At 38.8% G+C, this 20,690-nt stretch overlaps 3 protein-coding genes across 11 annotated transcripts in view; 1 reads left to right on the plus strand and 2 right to left on the minus strand.

Moving 5' to 3' along the window:
- LOC135167514 (serine/threonine-protein phosphatase 4 regulatory subunit 1-like) overlaps positions 1-13,411 on the plus strand; it is a 51,723-nt gene extending 38,312 nt beyond the window's left edge. For 6 of the 7 annotated variants that reach the window (XM_064130782.1, XM_064130783.1, XM_064130785.1 and 3 more), the window contains 8 exons: positions 4,736-4,848; positions 6,665-6,807; positions 7,119-7,265; positions 9,444-9,614; positions 9,877-10,169; positions 10,523-11,837; positions 11,932-12,208; positions 12,401-13,411. In XM_064130782.1, coding sequence (XP_063986852.1) covers positions 4,736-4,848; positions 6,665-6,807; positions 7,119-7,265; positions 9,444-9,614; positions 9,877-10,169; positions 10,523-11,837; positions 11,932-12,208; positions 12,401-12,534 — 2,593 coding nt within the window. In that variant the 3' untranslated portion in view covers positions 12,535-13,411. The remainder of the gene's footprint in view (positions 1-4,735; positions 4,849-6,664; positions 6,808-7,118; positions 7,266-9,443; positions 9,615-9,876; positions 10,170-10,522; positions 11,838-11,931; positions 12,209-12,400) is intronic. The other variant, XM_064130784.1, reaches the window with a different exon arrangement.
- LOC135167519 (uncharacterized) lies at positions 13,251-14,975 on the minus strand. 2 transcript variants are annotated; one of them, XM_064130798.1, is made up of 3 exons: positions 14,187-14,975; positions 13,993-14,110; positions 13,251-13,922 (listed from the first exon to the last, which is right to left on the minus strand). In XM_064130798.1, exons 1-3 carry the CDS (start codon positions 14,967-14,969, stop codon positions 13,654-13,656), a joined length of 1,170 nt encoding a protein of 389 aa, XP_063986868.1. In that variant the 5' UTR covers positions 14,970-14,975; the 3' UTR covers positions 13,251-13,653. The 2 variants fall into 2 exon arrangements, with proteins under 2 accessions (XP_063986868.1, XP_063986870.1); XM_064130800.1 differs by having other exon boundaries at positions 13,786-13,926.
- A 126-nt stretch (positions 14,976-15,101) lies between these two features.
- LOC135167517 (tyrosine-protein phosphatase non-receptor type 1-like) lies at positions 15,102-20,582 on the minus strand. Of its 2 annotated transcripts, none has more exons than XM_064130795.1 (6): positions 19,221-20,582; positions 18,609-18,761; positions 18,215-18,398; positions 17,840-17,945; positions 17,369-17,511; positions 15,102-15,387 (listed from the first exon to the last, which is right to left on the minus strand). In XM_064130795.1, the coding sequence occupies exons 1-6, from the start codon at positions 19,959-19,961 to the stop codon at positions 15,257-15,259; spliced, it is 1,458 nt and encodes a 485-aa protein (XP_063986865.1). In that variant the 5' UTR covers positions 19,962-20,582; the 3' UTR covers positions 15,102-15,256. The 2 variants fall into 2 exon arrangements, with proteins under 2 accessions (XP_063986865.1, XP_063986866.1); XM_064130796.1 differs by having other exon boundaries at positions 17,401-17,511; positions 19,221-20,581.
- Positions 20,583-20,690: the final 108 nt, after the last annotated feature.

A 20,690-nucleotide genomic window follows, 5' to 3' on the forward strand; every position in this document is an offset into this window, starting at 1 on the left:
TTGAGATTATCGCCCTGACCGTATACTCGAGAATTTTTTTACAAATATTTATTTGATACTTTATGCCTCACAGTCTGTGCAGCAGAAACATTGAAAAACTTGGATCAGTGCACGTGGTACGTTATTTTACAGACGGGGGGAAAAAAAGTACTCAAATGAAATTTTTAAAAAACGAAGAAACTATGAATGAATCTCTTTAATACCTCCTCGCTGTCCATGACTCCTCTCTCCTCCCGCGTTCCTCTATTCTCCGATCCGTTAGTCAGACGCTCGACAAATATTTGCCCAGATTCAGTGCGGCCCCTCGTTTATTAGAAAAAAAAAAAAAAAAAAAACTACGGCGCGTATTCTTTACCTCCTACTTTTCAAAATTCTGACGTGACTGACGTACAATAGTCGAGGTGATATTTCATAGGATAAATAACTGCACTTATCCACTTTCATATTTTTATCAATCATATTGTTGTCAGCATCTTGTACCCTCTCAAGCGTAAAGTAATTTCCGAAAAATAAATAAATAAAATAGAGATAATATGTTTACGAGTCAGAGGCATTTGCACGCCTACTGTACCCAAAGAGTAAGGTACTCTGGAGCGTGAGGGTTGGCGGGGAGTTGTGGGGACAGTGGCGATGTCCTAGCGAAGGTCACGGTCGGGAATGCGGTTCGCGTCCGTCGGTCCAAAGCGGCGCGTTTCTCTTCTCTCTGTCTCACTGTCTGCCTCTTTATCTCTCTTACCCTCGTTTTCATCACCATTCCCATCTTCTCTCTCACTTATTCACCATCTCCATCGACGTTAGCGCAGTTGGCAAAGGAATGTACCAAATACACTGACCACCGTATACTCCGTCCCTACCTCCATCCACTTGTTTACTTCGTCTCAGGAGAGATATCCTCCCTTCACCCTCAACTCCCCGCCCATCCTACTACGTTCGCTATCCCAACCTGTTCTCATCACACGAGAGCCCATCCACCGCATCTTAACTTTTATTTATTTTTCTTTTTTTCGCGTCTTTGCATTTTTTTTTTCCACATCTCTCCGAACAACTATGTGGAGTAAATCGAAAATTTCGCGTTATCTCGACGCTCGATAATTAGACTTGATCCTCAAAACATTAATCAAAACTAATAAATACCCGAATTCACAAGTTTGACATTTATCTGGTTGGACCTAGTGTGCATCGCCCCCCAGCCCTGACCCACCCAAATCATATACCACGTATCGTGAGCAGTTAAGGGGTGATGGGCACCGCTTGAATGCTGGGAGACTGAAAAATGTAACGCACAAAAAAAAAAAGTAGGAGCCAAAGGTGCACACGAGAGAGAGGGAGAACTGGGGAGTAGACTGAAATGCGGACCGGTGGCCGACGAGCGATGACACCCGTTGATGCTAAAACACCAGTGAAACCCGGGGGACGTGCTCCGAAGGGCGCCGGTTTGGTGTACCCGGGGGTGGGGTGTAAGGGATGGGGAAGGGGGGGGGGCATCTAACAGAGTGAAAAGCCATGAGTAGGTGAAACGAGTTGAGGGGCGACAAAAGAGAGGATAGGTTTAGAGGGTAGTGAACCGCGCCAGAATGTAGAGGGGTGTGTGCATTCGCCTCACAAATCAATATTGCTCTTCTCTCCCTTTCTCTTCTTGAAATGTACGGCGATGAGCCTCACTCTCTCTGTCTCTCTCTCTCTCCCCCCCCCCCCTCCCCATTGCCAGTTGTGGGCTAGTACAGGTAAGGGTTTTTCATGAAACGTGTCACCCATCCACCCAATAGCGATTTCGCGCGCAGCTGCATACACCACTGGCATATGTTCAGGGGGGCATTCTTAAGCCCCGAGTTGTGCGAGAGAGCGTTGGCCCGTAAATCCCCCAAAATCTCATTTGAGAGTAGCAATAGGTGTGGTAAATTTTTTCGAAAAGAAAAAAAAAATTATTTATCACTCACATCGCAGGGTGAAAATAAAAAGAATACAATTCGTAAAAATCCAGTTGGTAAATGGGATTAAGACATTCAACGAGAAGGACTACAATTACTCTCACGGAAGAGTACAAATCTTACAAGTGTTGTTGATGTACATTGGGTTGGCATCGTGGACTCGCTTGTCCACTAAGTTCGCGCGCTCAGCGTCATTCCAAATGTCAGTGGTGGGAGAGGTTCATTCAGTGCGAGTAAAATTGTTGTTTGCGCAGGCGCGGCACTCCACTCGACTCGTTTCTCGCGTACACACGTTACTCACGCTGAGAAACACCATACCATGCGGCCACTACACACCGACGTGCCTCCGCGCGTATCGTATTCCCGTCCCTCACCCTCTGCTCCCCCACCAATCAACCCTCATTTCCCACTCCTCCCTTCACCTCCCCCTCCTGACCATCGCTGTCTAGCTCCATCCTTGTTGTTAGCCCCCCCTCCCCCTCTTCCTCCCCCCCATAATCATTCCCCACTAGAGTGAGTGCTGTTTCTCACCCCTTTCACTTCTCTCTTGGCTTCCTTTGGCGTTGGTATTCCCCTTTTCGACGTTTTCGTACTTGTGCGCGCGCCACTCCAACGGTTACGCGACAAGACTGTATATGTGCACCATTCCAATCCATCGTCGTGTCTCTATTCTTCACTAATACCTTTTAGAAATTCCCAGTCTTCGCAGACCATGGGTAGAGGGCGACACTGGTGGATTGACAAATTCTGGGGAAATGGCAACAGTGCAAATGGACGAGTGATTGAACTTTCAACTATCGCAATGCCAGAGTTGACGTTTATCTTTAATTCATATGGATTCAGCAGTGTACGTGAGATACGAAATTTTTTTTTTCATTTATTTTTGGGGTTTGCTGAGGGCGAAGGGGTGGAGAAAGAAAATTGAGATTTTTTTTTGGGTTAAGTATTGTTGTTGAGAGTTGAGGTCATTTCCCTTCGATGTTTACATGCAAAAGAGGCAGCACCACTGAGGGGCGAGGAGGAGGGGGGGGGGGAATGTTTTTTTTTATTTTTCTGGATTTTTATAATTGCGTTCAATTTGTCGGGCGAATGCATTCCATTGGCTTTTCATCTTACAATTGCTCCAACTAGTAAATGGGAAAAACGTTTGAATGCGATTGATTTATGGATTCACCAAAACGACAGATGCATAGACAGAGTTGGGCCCCCACTTTTTTCTTCCATTCTGTTTCCTCTGACTTGCCAGTTGGAAGCACCTGGGAAGCTGGAGGCGCAGGCAGAGTAATCTTTAAAAATTGCTGAGACAAATTGAATTGGTTTTATTTTACAATGCGAATTGCAGTAGGTGATGAGCGAGAGAAATCAGGAACATGTGTTATTTTTTTTTTTTTCTCTTGGTTTTTGTATGGAATGAGGGCTCTTTTGTGGGGGATTTTCAGGTTGGTCATGGGCTTTTGAAAGGCTTCGATCGAATTTCAATGAAACAAAATTGATCCACGTCGATATGCACGATCCGCACACTACTCGCCAAGGCAGCGCCCATTTTCAGGGGGAAATGTAGGTGGATGATGAAATGAGATCATATGCGCCTCTTGTACGGTAACTCTATTAAACTTGGCTGGATCTTTCCAGAGGATACATACTTACGGCCTTCGGGAGCCTGTCTCGACAAACATAATTTCCTTCGGCAACAAAAATTTATAAAAAATCAAATTTGAAGCGGAGAAAGGGAGTAAATCTTTTAGATTGTTAATGAATAAATGTGAAAGAGGAGGACGTGATTTGATTCACATAAAATTCTCTGCGCCTCGAATGGCATGAATCTGATTCGATCTAAATTTTTTAACACAATTTTTATTTAGAAAATTCCTAAATGTTCTACTTCATTAGCAATTCGTCCACTTCGTCACAAAAAATTCCTTCAAATTTATTTTTCAATTAAACAATTGTTATAAAATATAAATAAAATCATGTATTCTCTACCTAATCAGTTGTTGTATGACTGTCAATGTTCAGACTGATTTAACGACAACAATTAATATATAATTCAATAGAAATCTTCTCCTCAACGCGAAAGAGGGGCTTGAAAAACCAATGAATATTATTCTTCCTCGATTTGCCGTTCCCCTGGGAGTGATAAAATTGTTGCTGTAAAATACATCATCCCCGGGAGGAAAAAAAAATCCGGGAAATGTATCTTTACACCCACTTCATTCTATATATGGTACGAAATAGCCTATATTTCGTTGAAGGCCCCATTTTCCGCCCTCTCAGTCATTTAACCCGGGATGTAGTCAGGGTTTATACGTCTATGTACTCCATATATACCCTGTACATATGTGTACGATATATGGTGAAGTGTGTCCCGCGCATTTTCGGTGAATACATACGGCCTACACGCGGCCATGTTTGCGCGGGTGTCGTGGGCGTGGCGTCGCGACGCTGGAGCGCGCCACAGTCGTCGGCGAGTAATGTCGGCTCAACTCCCCCACTTGTGCCCCACTATTCAACCGCGTGGCGGCCACTGTGGCCAATGATACCGCGTGGCTTCGCGAGTCCCTCACTTGTATTTCCCCCACTTTTCCGATCATCTTCCAGTCACCCTCTTCAACAACAGTCACATATAAGACGTTCGAACACACCAACTCGCCCCGTTCACGTTTTAATATGAGGGTGGGGAATTAATTATTCGTTAAATTATATTATTTTTTGAAAAAAAATATTCCATTGTGCCCACTCAGTTGAACATTTGTGAAAAAAACAATTTTTAATTTTTACTGATGTTTTTTTTATTTATTGTGTTACAGACAACTGGTAGGCCGAATTTTGGTGGACATTTTTCGAAGTGCCGTCGATCATGGCACACCGCTCAATGTTTCCCAGGTGATGCAGCCAATTCACAAATTAGTTAATGACACAGGTAAGTCACTAGAAATTTTTCGATTTTTTTTTCGTGCTTGCTCTTGGTTTTTATCAGTGAGGATTGAAAATTAATGATAAATGAACAAAATCCTTTATTACTGCTGTCACTGCACTGTATCTCGCTTTATTCATCTCACTTTTCAATCGAATCACACTGGGTACGCATTATCGAGCAATAAATATTGAATAATTTGTCGAAATGCTGGAATGAAATATCCCCGAAGCCCATTCCATAAATTCTCCTAGTGCAGCTTGAAATTAATGTAGGTAAAAGGGATGAGAGCAAGCATCTTGATGGATTCAATGTCTCGGGGGGGTATCTTTGTCACCGGAAGTGAGACACCCTGGCATCTAAGAATGAGTCAAACCAGAGAAATGGGGGGAAAATTTATTTTTAAATCCCTAAACCCCCCACGAACTTGCAGTGCTTTAGTCTTCCTATTTTTATTATTAAACATCACTCGGATGTATTTTTCTTTTCGAAGGAAACAGCATTGATTCTTTAAATAAGCACATTCCCACAAACCTCACCGGCAAAACTTCTGATAAAAGTCATAAATTGGCAAGCATGTTATATTTAGAAAAAAAAAAAAGGGCGGCGATTGAGGGAGGAAGGGGTAAAAATTGTCCCTACCCGGCAGTTTATGGTTACAAGAGAAATACGATATTGTGGATTGACTTTGATTTCATCACATGTCATCAGTAGAACTAGGAACAGATTAAGGGGGAAGAGGACGCTATGTTGGATTTTTATTTTTAGTCCCTTCTTAGGGGGCCCTCGGGTTCCCCAAAGTAAAGAGGAAGGAAGTGAAAGATAAGACATAGTGATAGATCGTCAACAACTGCAGCCCAAACAGCAGTCGTATATTCAACTTCCTCAAAAGATCAAGGATCATCTTGAGGTCTAACACGCGCCAACAGTTCATGATGAAAACGACAGCTTTTCCCGCCCTCACCCCCTGAATCTAGACACGCGCGCCTAGTCGGTAGATTTGGGTTTTTCACTGAATGGGGGAGAAGAGAGGGGAAAATAGAAGAAAAAACCAGTAATGAGCCAGCACATGTTGCCTTCTGCTTCTTTTACTTGAAGATATTTGGGGTGAGGAGTTGCGGGGGCTTGAGGAAGGAAAAAAAAAAAAAAGCCGGGAGTTGAGGAGATTGAAGGGAGACAACTGCGCCCCGATCGCCCCAAATTGTAGCCTTCCCTTTCAGCAGAGTGATGAAGGAAATTTTTCGAGGGTGGGGATGAGGCCCTTCCCCATTTTGGCTTCTTCCTGGAACTAATTTTTCTCGTGGAAGATGCATTTTTCAATCAGTTGTATACACGCGCCCGAAGTGAACGCTCGGCTCTTGAGTAGTGGGCGCATTTCTCGGTTTGAGAATTCATTATTTCGATCTAATTATTCCGCGGGGAATTTATTTATTAATTTTCTTGAAAAAATGTGCGATATAAGTGGTCACTTCAGTCATGGTTTCCCGCGTAAAATTTACACCCCAAATTCCTTCTTCAGCGTTGAGTGCAGTGACAAGGAGGGAGAAGGAACGCGAAGAGCCAGTTCTTGGAAATCCCTCGAGTCCTTTTACCTAGAATATTCGAAATTTTTTCGGACTTTGAACATAAATACTCGAAAACTGCCAAGCTAGAGAAAGCCTTCTACCTGTGCTCACTTCCAGGAATGAAATCGTACTTATTATTAATTTATTACACTGACAAGGAATTTTTTTCATTAGAAATATCTTGGAATATTTTAATTAATTTGAATACTCAAAGTCATTGCTCGGTGTATTTATTCATTGAAAATTTTTTCTTCCAGATGCTAGCGTAAGACTGGAACTGATGGAGCAGCTGCCGCATGTGGCGATGATATGCCAGGAGGCGCCTGAAAGATTTGGCAATGTTTTATCGAATCATTTGATTCATTTAATTGCAACCTTCCTTCATGATGAGGATCAACAGGTTAATTGATATTAAGAATTCATTTGAGTAAAAGCGAAGGAAATCGAACACAAGAATTCTTAGATTCGATGATTCAAGAAATATATTTTGTTCTTAATCGAGGATTTTTTTCATAGATAAATAACTGTGAAATTAGCACAACAGACTTCGTCAATTAAATTTTGAAATCCTTCCTTATAAAATATGTGTGCAAATTCTGGAGCTTTTCCTCAAGGAATTTTCCATCCCTTAGATTCAAAGATGATTAATAAGTTCATAATTCTTCGTTATCACAGCTTCATCAAACAAAATAAAATTATAACGATTTATAGGTACGAAATTCCACCCACACAGCCCTTCTCACGCTCATTGAACGTGGCCTCCTGGACAAGGACTCCATTCTATTGGTCCTGGCGCCCACCCTCCTGATGATGGGACAACAACCAGCTAAACTCGAATACGTCACACTCGCCATCGATGTGAGTTACCATTAATTATTTCATGATATTTCACTTCATCACTGATCAACTGAGATGAACAATCAATTTTTCATTGCCATTTGCGAACGAGATCATAGATAATGGCGGATTCTGGGTGAAAGACATGGGTAGTGAGATGTTCTTGCGACACTTCGCGTCTCACTACCTTGTCTTTCATGTGGCGTTCGTCGGTTCACGTTTATTATTAATTTTTGTATTACTTATTATTTATTAGCTTCACTCGTTGGGGGATTGCTATAATTTTACCATTTGCAGGGGCTCTTTATTTATTTTAGGATTGGATGTTGCAGGCGAGGACATGCTTTTACCATCAAAGCTGGTTTGTTATAGATTTTCGACTATCACAGCCAGCTTTGATGAGCAAAATTGTGTCCAATGTCAACCAGGGTGTGTTTATGAATTTTTGTTTCAATGATGCGCTTCGTAGATCAATGTTAAATACTTTTATTTCAGGTAATTTTTGGAAATGTTATTTGCGGTCCGGTACATCAAATTGGTTGTGGAATGTTGTCAGTCATATCACAGCCACTTTGATGAGGTCGGCTCGTAGAAATTTTCTACAATTCATTCACATTGAAACAAAAAGATTCTTCTTCGTGATTTTATTTTTCACAACGAGCCCCTGAGGAGGACAATACTCCGTAAGGAGGAAACGCGATCCAATCGTCAAAATGGTTGTGACGTGTTGTTTACTCTCATATCACAGCCATTTTTGACAAGTTGGATCGCCGTTTTTAACGTCAGCCAGGATAAGGAAGGGAAATTACATAAATTTTGGAATATTAAGGAACCGACGAGGAGGACGAGGACGAAGATAGCTGCGTCGCTCACAGAGTGGCTGTTGTATGTGGTGGATTTTTTTCATATCACAGCCAGCTTTGATGAGCGTCGCGACATCTTGAATTCAATGATTATCGACAATAGTGAGAAATAGGGAGGAATTTCGATTCTTAAGGATTATATTTCTATTACTGGAATTTTTTTCACGTGTTATGCTTGATATTTGTTCCACTAGACACCCTGGATGTCGTTGGACTATTTCTGTATTCTTATTATTTCTGAATTGGAGTGGGGTATGTAATAAACTGGCCTAAAATCACGGTAATCAATAGGTGTATTTTAACACCGATAACAGCATTCTCTGGACAACGTGACTCGTTACACATAATGGATTCCCAACATTTTGTGGCAGATTCGATGTTTTGTGCTGCGGCTCTGCCGACACAAATCGTAATTGCGGTGTAATTGAATGATGTACGTAGGGGAGAGTGGGACGAAATCGAACGTTTTCAATAGTCCATAATTCAACATCTGCCGAGAAAAATTATTTTTTAAATTTTAAGGCTTATTAGATACGTATTTTTTTTAATTAAAAAAAAAGCGAAATCACGAAGTTCTAGTCGACTGAAGAAATTACTGCGTTTCAATGCCACAATGGACGCATATATAGGCACTGTAACGTGACATCATAAGTCAGGCATTTTTAATCGCCTATAACTCTTTCATTTTTCATTATTTTGGAAAATAAAAAAAGATTTTTAGTATTATTCACTCGAATTTCATATCCAGCGCTAAATAATTATCATGCAAAACCTCAGGGCAAGGCGCGTATAGTGTAATTAGCATGTTCATTACAATTTCTTCAGACAAAGTTTTAATGCAAAATCTTCACTACATGTGCCGCTAAATGAAGACTAGAGTGTTATGGGTTACTTTGACTCGAAAATGGAGCGCCGACAAGCGTTAAAGAATGCCCATAGGTAATTTCAGAAGAAACTAAATTCTCTGTATCATAATATTTTAAGACATCTTGTCCCGGTCTTAACTATTGTCGAGATAATTTTATCATCTACACATTTGATTTTTTTTTTCCACCGTTTTAAAAGGTATTTGTTGAAGAGTATTTCATTAACGGATCCATTTCAGAACATCGACATATCGACTGCTTTGCCCGTCAGAGTGGTTGTGATGTGGGGATTTTGTGAATGCATATCACAGCCAGCTTTGATGAGCGATACAGTACGATCAATCTCATCTGCAGTCCAACAACGTCCCTCCTCTTGTAATGAAATCATCCTATAACAAACTTTTCTATCTTAATCAACAGAGATTTATCACTAAGGGATACAAAGTTCAACTGTAATTATTCTTCCTTAGGGTATGAGCAAGGTTGCTCCGCTGCTTGATCCCGCAACAGCTGAGAGACTTTTTCTCAAAAGATACCTGTCGCTATGTTGCGACGACAATTTTTTCTTCAGAAAACTCTGTGCGATGCACCTTGGTGAATTTGCGGCGTCGATGGAGAAGGAGGTCGTTTATGAAAAATTGGTAAGTTCATTGATTTTTAGTTTTTATTTTCATGTGAAATATAAAATACTTTCTCACGGCGAACTGCTCAGTGATCATACAAAAGTTCTCAGGCCCCTAATTAATTGTCTTTCAATGTATAAAAAAAATCCAATTTCAATAGTCTGCCAATTTTAAAACTCTCCTCTTAAACAAGTCATGTCTCAGGAACGTTCCACGATATGAAGCATATTTTTAATTGATTAGTTAATGAAATTTCTTGAATGTTTAATTATTATTTTAGCTCCCAACATACGTGTCTCTCTGCAAAGACCCTGTTTGGACAGTCCGAAAATCCTGTGCCGAAGGGATGGTATCAATAGCTTGCTGCGTATCACTTGAGCATCGCCGTAACACACTATCACCAATTCTTGCCGACTTTCTTGACGATGAGTCGAAGTGGGTCAGATTATTAGCATACCAAATACTGGGACCTTTCATCTTGACATTTGCTAAACAATTCACTGGTTTTGCGTACAATCAGTATGGTGAACTTGTATTAACGGATCAGCATGGTACCGAGCTCAGGTATAACATGTATGTATACGCGTTTATTTTTTTTATTTTTATCCCTCCCGTCCCTTCCAATTTTTCCAAAATCTCCACTATTATTTTTTTGCCAAATGCTTGACGTACTGCGAAGCCTACAATAAACAAAGGATTCTTTATCAAGTGGACTATTCAAATTTTTCTGTTTTTGATGTCTCTGAGAATTGTGAAGCATTTGTGATTTTGTCATTTCTACTTTTTTCGGTAAATAATGTATAAACGCATTTCATTCATCGAATAGATTTAGTTCTCACTGAGACACAAGAATTTAAGTTGTCCACTGGGCAAATAATCTCCTGAATAAGATGAAATCGATTGTTCATGAAATGGAAAACTTTCAGGATATCGTTTACTGGATCGGCAGAGTCATCAGCAGCCTGCAAGTCCTCCACTGATGAAGACTGTGACAACAATTCTGAAGGACTTAATTCTCCCCTATTAGTATCGAATGAAACGAATGTAACAGCGCGTAAAGCACAAACAAAGCAAAAATACGATGATTCAAACGAAAAATATGACGAAACGGTAAACGACTTGGATTTAGATGTGAAAATAGATCACCAGACGTTAGATGATGATTTGGCGAGCACCGATCCAAATCAATTCAGTCCGTTTCTATACTACTACATACCCCCTGACTTGCCTCTGGACGATGAATTAGTCAGAGCAGTTACAGAAGCCGCCAAATTATCTGGAACAACCACAGAATCCATAAAAAATGAGGACCAAAATGATACATCGAATGACAGTAACATACCAGTGATACAAGTTACAATTCCTGAGGACGATAAAAAAAATCACATCGATAAATTGCCGGAAGCTGAATTAGAAAATAATTCAAACGAGTGTCCAGAGGCTCTCGTAGTAGTAAATGACAGTAGTAGTGAGGTGGACAGTATGTCTAATAATCCTAGTGAAAGTGATAGCAATGAAATTGACACAAAGAATCAGTCATCAGAGTCGAGGGACTTGAATGAGACAGTTGATGTGTCAGTTGATACATCGTCAGAAGTGAGTTTTTGTGAAAAACAGCATCATCCAACAATTAAAAGTGTCACTAACGTTGGAAGTCAAACAATCGTACCGCAGGTACTCATTGATTTTTTTGTATCAATGGCGAATTCAGAGACCTGGTGGACTTTAGCTAGTGCTGAAATACCACGTTTTTGTGCATTTTACTTTCCCGCTGTTGTTTTGACACTTGGTAGAGAGAATTGGGGAATGCTCAAGGTTGCCTATGGTTATTTGTCAGACGCCAGGGAGTACAAAGTGAGAAGAACTATGGCATCGAGTATTCATGAGGTTGCTATGATACTCGGTGCAGAGTTGTCTGCACAGGATCTACTGCCGATTTATGATGGTTTTGTAAAAGATCTTGATGAAGTACGGATAGGTGCCCTCAAGCATCTTGCTACATTTCTCAAGGTTCTCACACCAGTTGACAGATGTCAATTTTTACCGAAAATAAAGGGCTTTCTCACACAGAACACCGAGTGGAATGCGTGTACTTGGAGATTTAGGGAGGAAATTGCTAGACGATTGCTCGAGACTATTCCACTTTATGATCCGTGCGATATTTATACTCATATTGCTCCATTATCATTCCCGTTACTTGTTGATAAGGTTGCTGCTGTTCGACATATGGCTCTTGCACTGGTAAATATTAAAATTTTATTCACTCATTTGGATTGTTTGATTTTTTCTGTGGACGCTGTCTGATAATGCATTTATGTTTGATTCGATGTTCCAGGTGACACAGATCATTTCGTATCTGTCTACTGATCACACTCGCGTTACAGCTATGATCCAGGACCTCAGAATGATGCTGACTGATAATTCGCTTAGATGGACTTATCGACAGACTTATGCACTACTCTGTGCATCACTTTTATCCAATGAAGCTATTTCCGGAGAACGATTCTCCAAGGAATTGTTGCCCTGCCTATTGAGCCTTTCCTCAGATGTTGTTCCCAATGTTAGGCTGTGTGTTGTGAGAACACTTACATCCCAGAGATGCAAGATGCTAAGTACGTACTTTTTTATTGCCTTTATTAAGGACAACTCTACATTGATCCGTCTTTGAATTTATCAATTGAAAAAAAAATTCTCCGATCTTACCCCACGGCACGTAACATCTAAACGAGTTACATCTCCCAATTAAATATTATTCAGTTACTTCTATGATTTTAATCCATTAATTATTGGTATTTTATCAATAGATACTTTGGGACCAGAACAGTTTGCGAAGATCAATCAGCAGGTGCAAGCATTCCGTCACGATCCAGACAGAGATGTAAGAATGCTAGCCGGTGGTATTGCTGGCAAATACCAAGCAAAATCATCGGACGAGTAAACTCTTGCAATATATCTGGATCTCACTAGCAGAGTCTGAGGAGCTGAGTTTATATGGACATTATTATAACGAGAAAGAAGCCACACAAAACAATAACAAAGTATATACATTATAGTGAATGATGAACATACATTCTTGATTGACGTTGTTATACAAATTCGCCCTCAGTTTTTACTCTTATATAATATACTAAAACAAAAAGAACAACGATGAGTCTGGCGAATTTCCTCTTTTTTGTTATGTGACGGTGAAGATTATGAATTGAAAAATTAAGTAAGTCAACGCATTTTTATCACGCACGTAAGATCATTTGAGCTCAATTTTTTATGAAAAGAGAACAATAGAACCTCCAGGATTAGTGCCCTTTTTCCCTGGTTTACGCGGCAGAGCGCAATTCTTTACTGCCAATTAATAAAACTTATACATAATATAAATAGTTAAATCTGCAAATCACTGAGAATCCCATCTTTTTCGTTGATTATTATGTTTTTGATATTTTATTTTCTGCCAGTATAAATGAAGAAGAATTATTGTATTGCAGTGATCAAAGAATTACTCCAAAAATGAAAAAAAAACACCAATGGTAATACCATAATAATACCCAGCCAATTTTCAATGGTGAAAGCTGCATCATGTTCCTTGAAAATATTAAATTGTCATTATCTGAATACCAAGTAAACTGAATGAGTGAATAAACATTGTGATGAGGGAACAGGTTATTTGTTCTTTGCAAGAATGTTTTATTTCCATTGAGGGAATAAAAATTGTGAATGATGGACGGATATAACGCCTATGCCCATAAATCGATTTGAAAAAACAAAACGATAATTTGTATATTTTACGATTTTCAAACTAAAAATAAATGGGATGAAAAATCGGCACTCGTTGATTATTGTGAAAATGACGGCGATAGTGGTGAGACTGTGTGCTTAACAATATTCTGTACAATACGATCTGTATTTGATATTCGAAATGAAAAGACGGTAATTAATTAAAGAAAAGAAAAACAAACAAGTCTGTGGAGATGATCATTATTTCTATTGAAAAATCTTATTCCAAAGACTTCGGAGAAGCTATGGTACAGTTACATTAGTACATAATGCTATAAAAAAATGATTTCTAAAAGATACCAAGGAATTTACCAGGGGCACAAGCAGGCAATTGGCATATTTTTTCCTCCATTTCAGTTTCAGCAGTTGTGCAATCACGAATACAGTGCCTCCATCGGATTTGCCTACCTCTGCCACACGTTACACTGCAGCTGCTCCAATCACTCCATCGATCCCATTTTCTGTGGGACTTTCGTTTTTTCCGGTGATTTCGCCGATGGGCTTTTCTGATGCGCTGTCTCTTCGCATTCCTTGATCGAGTGGACTTTGAATTTCTAGCTATCTTTGATTTAAAATGAAAAAAATTGTTGAATTGTTGCCGGATTTTTATTTACTCTTTATTTTTTACCTGAATAGTTAGCGAATCTCTCGGGTCTCGAAATATGACCCATCACTCGAGCCGTCGTTTCATTCCACGAGGCCGACGAGGATGAAGATCCATCCATTAAATTTTCAATCTCATTAACCTGGAGGGGAAAAAATTGCTTCAGAGAGTGAGGAATTAGACAAGTTGAGTGGGTTTCGAGGGAAGTATGAAAAAACCTTGGCAACTAATTTGCTAGCGAGCTCTTTGGCTTCCTCGATGGATCTAGTTTGTATCGTTTTCAAATTCAATTTACTCTTTACTAACTCATTCTCATGGACATCGGCCAAGTCACCAATCTTGTTGCAACTTTTCTTCCGTTTTTCCCGGCTCTTTGGGTCCTCGACATTCTTATCAACCACTGATGGAGATTCTTTTCTTATTTCTCGTTTTGTTTTCAGAACTCGAGTGAGTGGTGTGTCGTAATCGATTAATCCAGCGGAGTCGGGATAAATATCTTCGAAGTGATTTTTTGATATCGAATCGTCGTCATCTACTGAAGATTTCTGGAGATGCAACTCAACAGGTTCATCCGGAATGGGATTTACAACCTCGTTGAAGTCTGGATTATCACGTTTAACACGTACATGTTTTTCAAAGGAGTCCGTGTCTGGGAAATCATTGAAGTTGGTAATATTTGCGGTTTTTTCGGTTATTCCAAAGATTTTGGCCAACTCTCCAAGCTGCACTTGGCTCCTTGGAGTTTCTGAGAATTTTGCATTCGTTGAATTATTCATACTCTTCTCTAAAATGATTGATTGCACTTCTTTAAGCGGATTCTGCGTTAAATAAGAGTCAGCTCGTTTCTTCCTCAACAGGGAATCGTTTCGGTAATGCCTCGCTTGGAAATTGATTGCGCGTCTGCCATGATTTCTACGTATTCTTGATGATCGATGAGTTTTGCACAGTACCGTTGACAAGAGGACAAAAATCCAAGTATAGGTAATGAATGATAGTTTCATTATTATAAAATAAATAATCCTTGGCTAATGAGAGAAGACGGATCTTCACGTTGGTTAAATGAGTTGACAGCTCCGAATTCCGCAATAAAAAAAAAGAAATCGAGTGAGGTAAATGGAATAGATTGGCTGAAATTTCGTATCAAATAGTGCGCATTTATTGAAATTTATCAAAAACATTGGTGATAATGTTCGTTGAATTAATATACAATTGTTATTCTCCCGGATACACCAAGTATTGAAAAAACGAGGCAAACTATTATCAATTCATGGTATTGTAAGAGAAAAATTTATTTATAAATTTTATATGCTGTTGTTTCGTGTTTACTATATCCCAAGTAAATACGTCTATTTTCATATCGTCGATTCTGCCTCCTCGTGTACAGTATCAGGGCTCTTCTCCGTTGTTTCACTTTTTGATCTGAAATCAAGTACCAGATGAAGATCTGTTGTTTGCTTGGAAATAGAAAAGAAAACAAAAAAAAACGACAATTGGCGATAAAGCAAGACGAAAATAAAAATATACAAATACAGATGAATATTTCATGACGCGTCTGTATTTAAAATTTATTTTATTTCATCTGAAAAGAACGTGAAATTCCAGTTGGCTCATCACTCCTGTCTTCTCTCAATTCTTATGACACCTGTTTTGTGTGTTTCTTCGGTTTTACTTTTGTATAATCAGATCAGATTCTAGTGTTATAGTAGCAACAGTCATTCATCAGAACCATGGTAGGCACTTTTTCAAGTTTATTGCATTATTGATGAAAGTCAACGCTCTTGAGTACAAAAAAATAGCAAATTACGGCGAACTATTCTCTTTTTATTGGTTTCTAGTTGATCCTTATGTTGCTTTGATTTTTAATAAAATTATGATTTATTATTTTTGTCCGGTTTAAATCTAGATACGCGACGCTTGGTTCATACTTATTGAATTCTGTCGCACTTATTATACACATTTGTTGAACTCGCCTTTGTTTATGTTTTCATTTCATTTTTCCTGCTTATGTTTAATCGTTATTAGCACCGTGTCTAGATTCATCAGACGGAGCACATTAAAAATACAATAGCAGAGGACTTGTATTGGTTCTGTTGCTTTTTAGTCTGGCAAATAAAATGATTTCTGTGCATGTGAGACATCTGGGCAGAGTGATTCACACTTTTGCTAGATTTTCATGAATTTACGTCCATTTATATTGGATTTATTGTGACTGGTGGAATGTTACTCCCGTTTCAAACTCGTTCGTCGGATAATTAGATTAGAGGGCGTCAGGAATAACGCGAAATGAATATACCAAGACATTTCATTGGGTTTGTTTTTTTACCACAGATAATTCTTGTTTTTCTAAAAAAAAGATAAACCCTCCATACATTCACATTATTAATTAGACGATTACTCATTCATCTCCATTCCTTGACGAAGGGACAAAACATTTACGTGGATTTATCTCGATTAATTGAAAACTAGATTTACATAGTTTACGTATTGTTTCATCTACTGGATTAATAGGATGATTATTAGATTTCTAAATTCATTCATCTCTTATTTTTCTCTCCTTCTATAATGTTTAGTGTTTAATACCCTGAAGAGATTTTGATGGCCCATACAAATTCTAATAATTTTGAGAATAAATTCTATTGATTTTTCTCAAAATTTTAACCAAGAATAACTACTATGAAGAGAAACATGAAAGAGTGGTATATAGTCTGGAGAAACTTACCCCCAATGATTTCAGTCGATTTGTTTTCAGGGTACAAATTTCGGTTTTTTGTCATACGGATTGTGTTATCGGTATATAAAAATTTAAAAAAATACACATCTCTCTCTCGCTCCCTCTCTCTCTTCATTTTACCAAGTCTTGTATTTTTTTATCTCCAATGTTGTCTTTTACTCTTGAACCAATTGTAAAAAATATCAGGCTGATTTATTTCAGAGCGACGAAAAATTATCAGTTTTTTCACCCTCCAAATATTCTAGACATTTTCGTCGTGAACTTTTTTTATGGTATTGCAATATAAAAATACAAATACGAAGAACACTCCAATCATTTATATGATTCCTAGACTTAATTATCTAGTGTTTCTTCAATTTTATTTTTGAGTAACTTTACCTTGGGGTTCGTCCTAGATTCAAAAATAAATTTATATTTTTATGAACAAACAATATCATTTCGAATAAATTGATTAAATTCAGATAATCTTAACGACCTCTCAATATCTATGATTGAGCCTAATTCATTAAATCAAGAAGGAAAAACGTATCAGGAGGAATAAAAAAAAATGAATTTATATCATTTTTCTTTCTCTTTTTGCCGTTATGCTCTCTCCACTTCCTCAGTATTACCCTCTGACATACAGATAACTGCATAACGCGATAACACCCCCACCAATGATTACGCTACCTATTCCTATTGTAACTGGGTTGAATAATGACCTCTTGAAATTCTGCCAGTCTTCCGTCTCTTTCTGTCGTCGTTTCATATCCCGCACCTGTGTAGCCAATCGTTCTTTTTTCTCTTGATTACGATGACGTAATTCGTTGTTCCTAGAAGTCCAGAACATCAACGATTATTCCACAAAATAAAATAAAATTATTCTGGGAAAGTTTAACGACTAATAAAATGCAGATGAATATAAAATGGCAAAACATAATCAGTCGAATACTTTTGATTAATGTCGTTATGATGAAACGTCAAAATACGTTAGTTACCCGGAAATAGTTTAAGCAATAATCGTTTTCCGATATTTTCAAAGAATAATTCATTACAAGATAATTACCCAATTCAGAATGATGACTTATTCGACTTATTACGTTCTGTTATTGGAACAGATGAATTTTCTGTTTTTGGAAAGAAAAAAGAATAAATATTTACGGATGTGAGCTGTTGGATGTATGCTCCTCATTGTTGTGTGAATTTGATGATATTTTCGGTGATGGCTCCATTGGCAGAGGTTTGGTCGGCGGGCGAGGCTCAATTTCTAAACAATTACAACGCAATTCATCAGTATTAATGATATCGAAAAACATTAAAATATCGTGGACAGTAATTCACTAGTAATTTTCAGGAGATGGTTCTTAAAAATGCAAAAAATACGTTTTTAATTTCCATTGATCTTTCATGAAACTTGAAATATTTGAAGAATGAACTTCGTGGAGTTCCAGTGTAATTATCAAGCCAAAAATATTCCCAAAATTACAATTACTAATTTAGAACAGTTTAGAGTAGCGGAATTTAAATAAAAATGACCATTCTCGGGTGTGGAGGCATTGCCCAGTTGATCCGACATAATGCTCCTGGTGAGAGACTCCCCTCGAGGTGGTGGCAGTGGCGGTGGCTCATCATCTTCCTCTTCCTCTTCCACGTTATTCTGATTCACCAAGTTGTGGATGTTGTTTACGATGTCGTAATGATTCTCGATCGTTGCACCATTCTGAAAGTGCCAAAGGAACAAAATAAAGCACTGAAGGTGATGCAACGTCGCAGTAAAACACTGTTAGTGAACGTATTGAGCATCTCAATAAGTTGAGGAATATCCAAGTATTTTGTTCAGTTTGTCAGAGATCGTATGGTACATTCAGACCGCTCGATCATTAAATTCATTCCTACATTGTCATTGTAACTGTGAATTAATATTAGTTACCAGGTTGTTGGATGGTAGTCCTCTGGATCCCTCAATGATGGCAGCATAGGAGAACCTCAATTGGTCTGGGGTCTGGATCAGTCCCACCCTCGAACGCCTCATCTCCACGAGAATGTTTCGAACGTTGATGGAGTTCAGTCCATCCTTTTCGATCTGCGAATAAAATCAATAAATATTATTGGGCTGATGGCAGGTGAAATGATTCAATAATTGACATCATGGTATCGCCTCGAAAATGGTTTTCTTGAATGTTTATTATCTTCTCCCTCAGCTTTAAAATTTGAAGGAGAGAAGCAAAGTATTACAGAGAATGAGAGAGTCTAAAAGCTGTGATAATCGACCACAAAAGTGGAAAATCATTTCACAATAGCAAAAAAAAATATCTAGTGCACGTGGATATCCTCTTCTACGTCATATTTTCTGGAATTGTCTTGTAGCTTATAGATAGTATTTAACACAAGTGTAAAGTTGGTGGACAGTCTGTAACATCCTTTTCAGAAGCAGTGAGTGATGTCACAATATGAGTAATATATTTCATCAAAGCCCGTAATAAAATATCACTATTTTCCTTGCTTTCAATCTCCGAGAAAAAAAAAGAAAAAAATTATTTACCAGCATCAGACAAGTATCAACAAGGCAAAAGGTTCCAGATCTTCCAATTCCCGCTGAGCAATGTATAATCGGTGATCCAACATATTCATCGAGGGCTCCCGACCTCCTCACGTCATTGAGAAATTGCAAGAATGCAGTTGGACTCTCTGGAACTCCGAAATCCGGCCACGTCGTGTAATGAAAATGCAGAATCTCCCTGGACTCTTGAGAATCTAGATCAGTTAATTTCAAAACTCGTGTCGTATAATCATGTGTATGCGTTTCACTGACAAAATCAACTTTGAGGTTAACATCGAAGAATGTCATTGACTGATTATCCGGAGTTCCCAGTGGCCAGTACTGATCGCATTTAACGTGATCTTTCTCAACGATTTTATTGAGCATAACGATAGCTCTGGAGTGTTTTTCCCATGCCATCAGCCAGAAATGTCCTGAGGTACTTTGTAGAGGCCCCTGAGTCAGTATGTAATGTCTGTGTGCACGATCCACCCTGATGAAATTAGCATTGATGTAATCACAGGAACCTCTCTCCAGTATGACTCTGGTATGATCAAAAGGTGCAACATCTCTGTAGCGATTGAGATTTTTATTCGTTGGCTTTCTCGATTCATTGCACGGATAATTAAATTTGAAACATTCGTCGCGAATTTGCTCATAGAAGAGGGGCCAAGCATTCTTTGAGTTGAGCTCAAGATACTCAGTTTCCAGATTGCTAACTGGCTGTTTAATTTCGTTTGTCATTTTGCGGTTAAAAAATGGGATTTATCTTCCTTTTCAACACTAAAAATTATGTTTATCAACACATACACTTGGATTAAACACCCTCGCGCTACTTTTCTCCAATTTCCATCAATTGTTTCCCTTCATTGGAATCATGAAATTCTGTGGAACGAGGCTAATTCAGCACCAGACAGTCATTGTGCAACGAGAGCAAACGGTGATCGATGCAACAATTATTTATCCACTGATATATATATATATATTTTTTTTTTTTGAAAAAGGAAGAGGAAATGAGTTTGTCACTATGGCAGACGGCGCAGAGTCGTATTTGTAAGGTTATTCAATTTTTTTTCTTCAACGCAAAAAAAGTTGTGCTCCGTTCGACTCTGTCCACTTGAATTTACACGGTTTACACTAGGAGCGTAGTCACAGCACTGACATGTGTTGGAGACTCGGGGATTCGTTCGCAATTCACTCTTTCCAGGAAATACGCTTGTCGAGGTAATTCACGGGTATAATGTTACATATGTATAAATGCACGTAGAATTGACAATGCGAGTGGAGTCACAAAAAGAGTTTGATGTTCAGAAACGTAGGAGCGTCAGGCGTCTGCATTTGCTCAGCCGGCCACAGTGGGGAGAGGAAAAATCATGAGAATGACTGGTGTCGCACTCTTGTGGAATTTACAGGGAGGTTATCTCTTAAAAAATAATGATCTTTTTGCAAAAACGCAGAGACCGTGCTTTGACT

Source organism: Diachasmimorpha longicaudata, chromosome 11, assembly GCF_034640455.1.
Source record: "Diachasmimorpha longicaudata isolate KC_UGA_2023 chromosome 11, iyDiaLong2, whole genome shotgun sequence".
Lineage (NCBI taxonomy): Eukaryota > Metazoa > Arthropoda > Insecta > Hymenoptera > Braconidae > Diachasmimorpha > Diachasmimorpha longicaudata.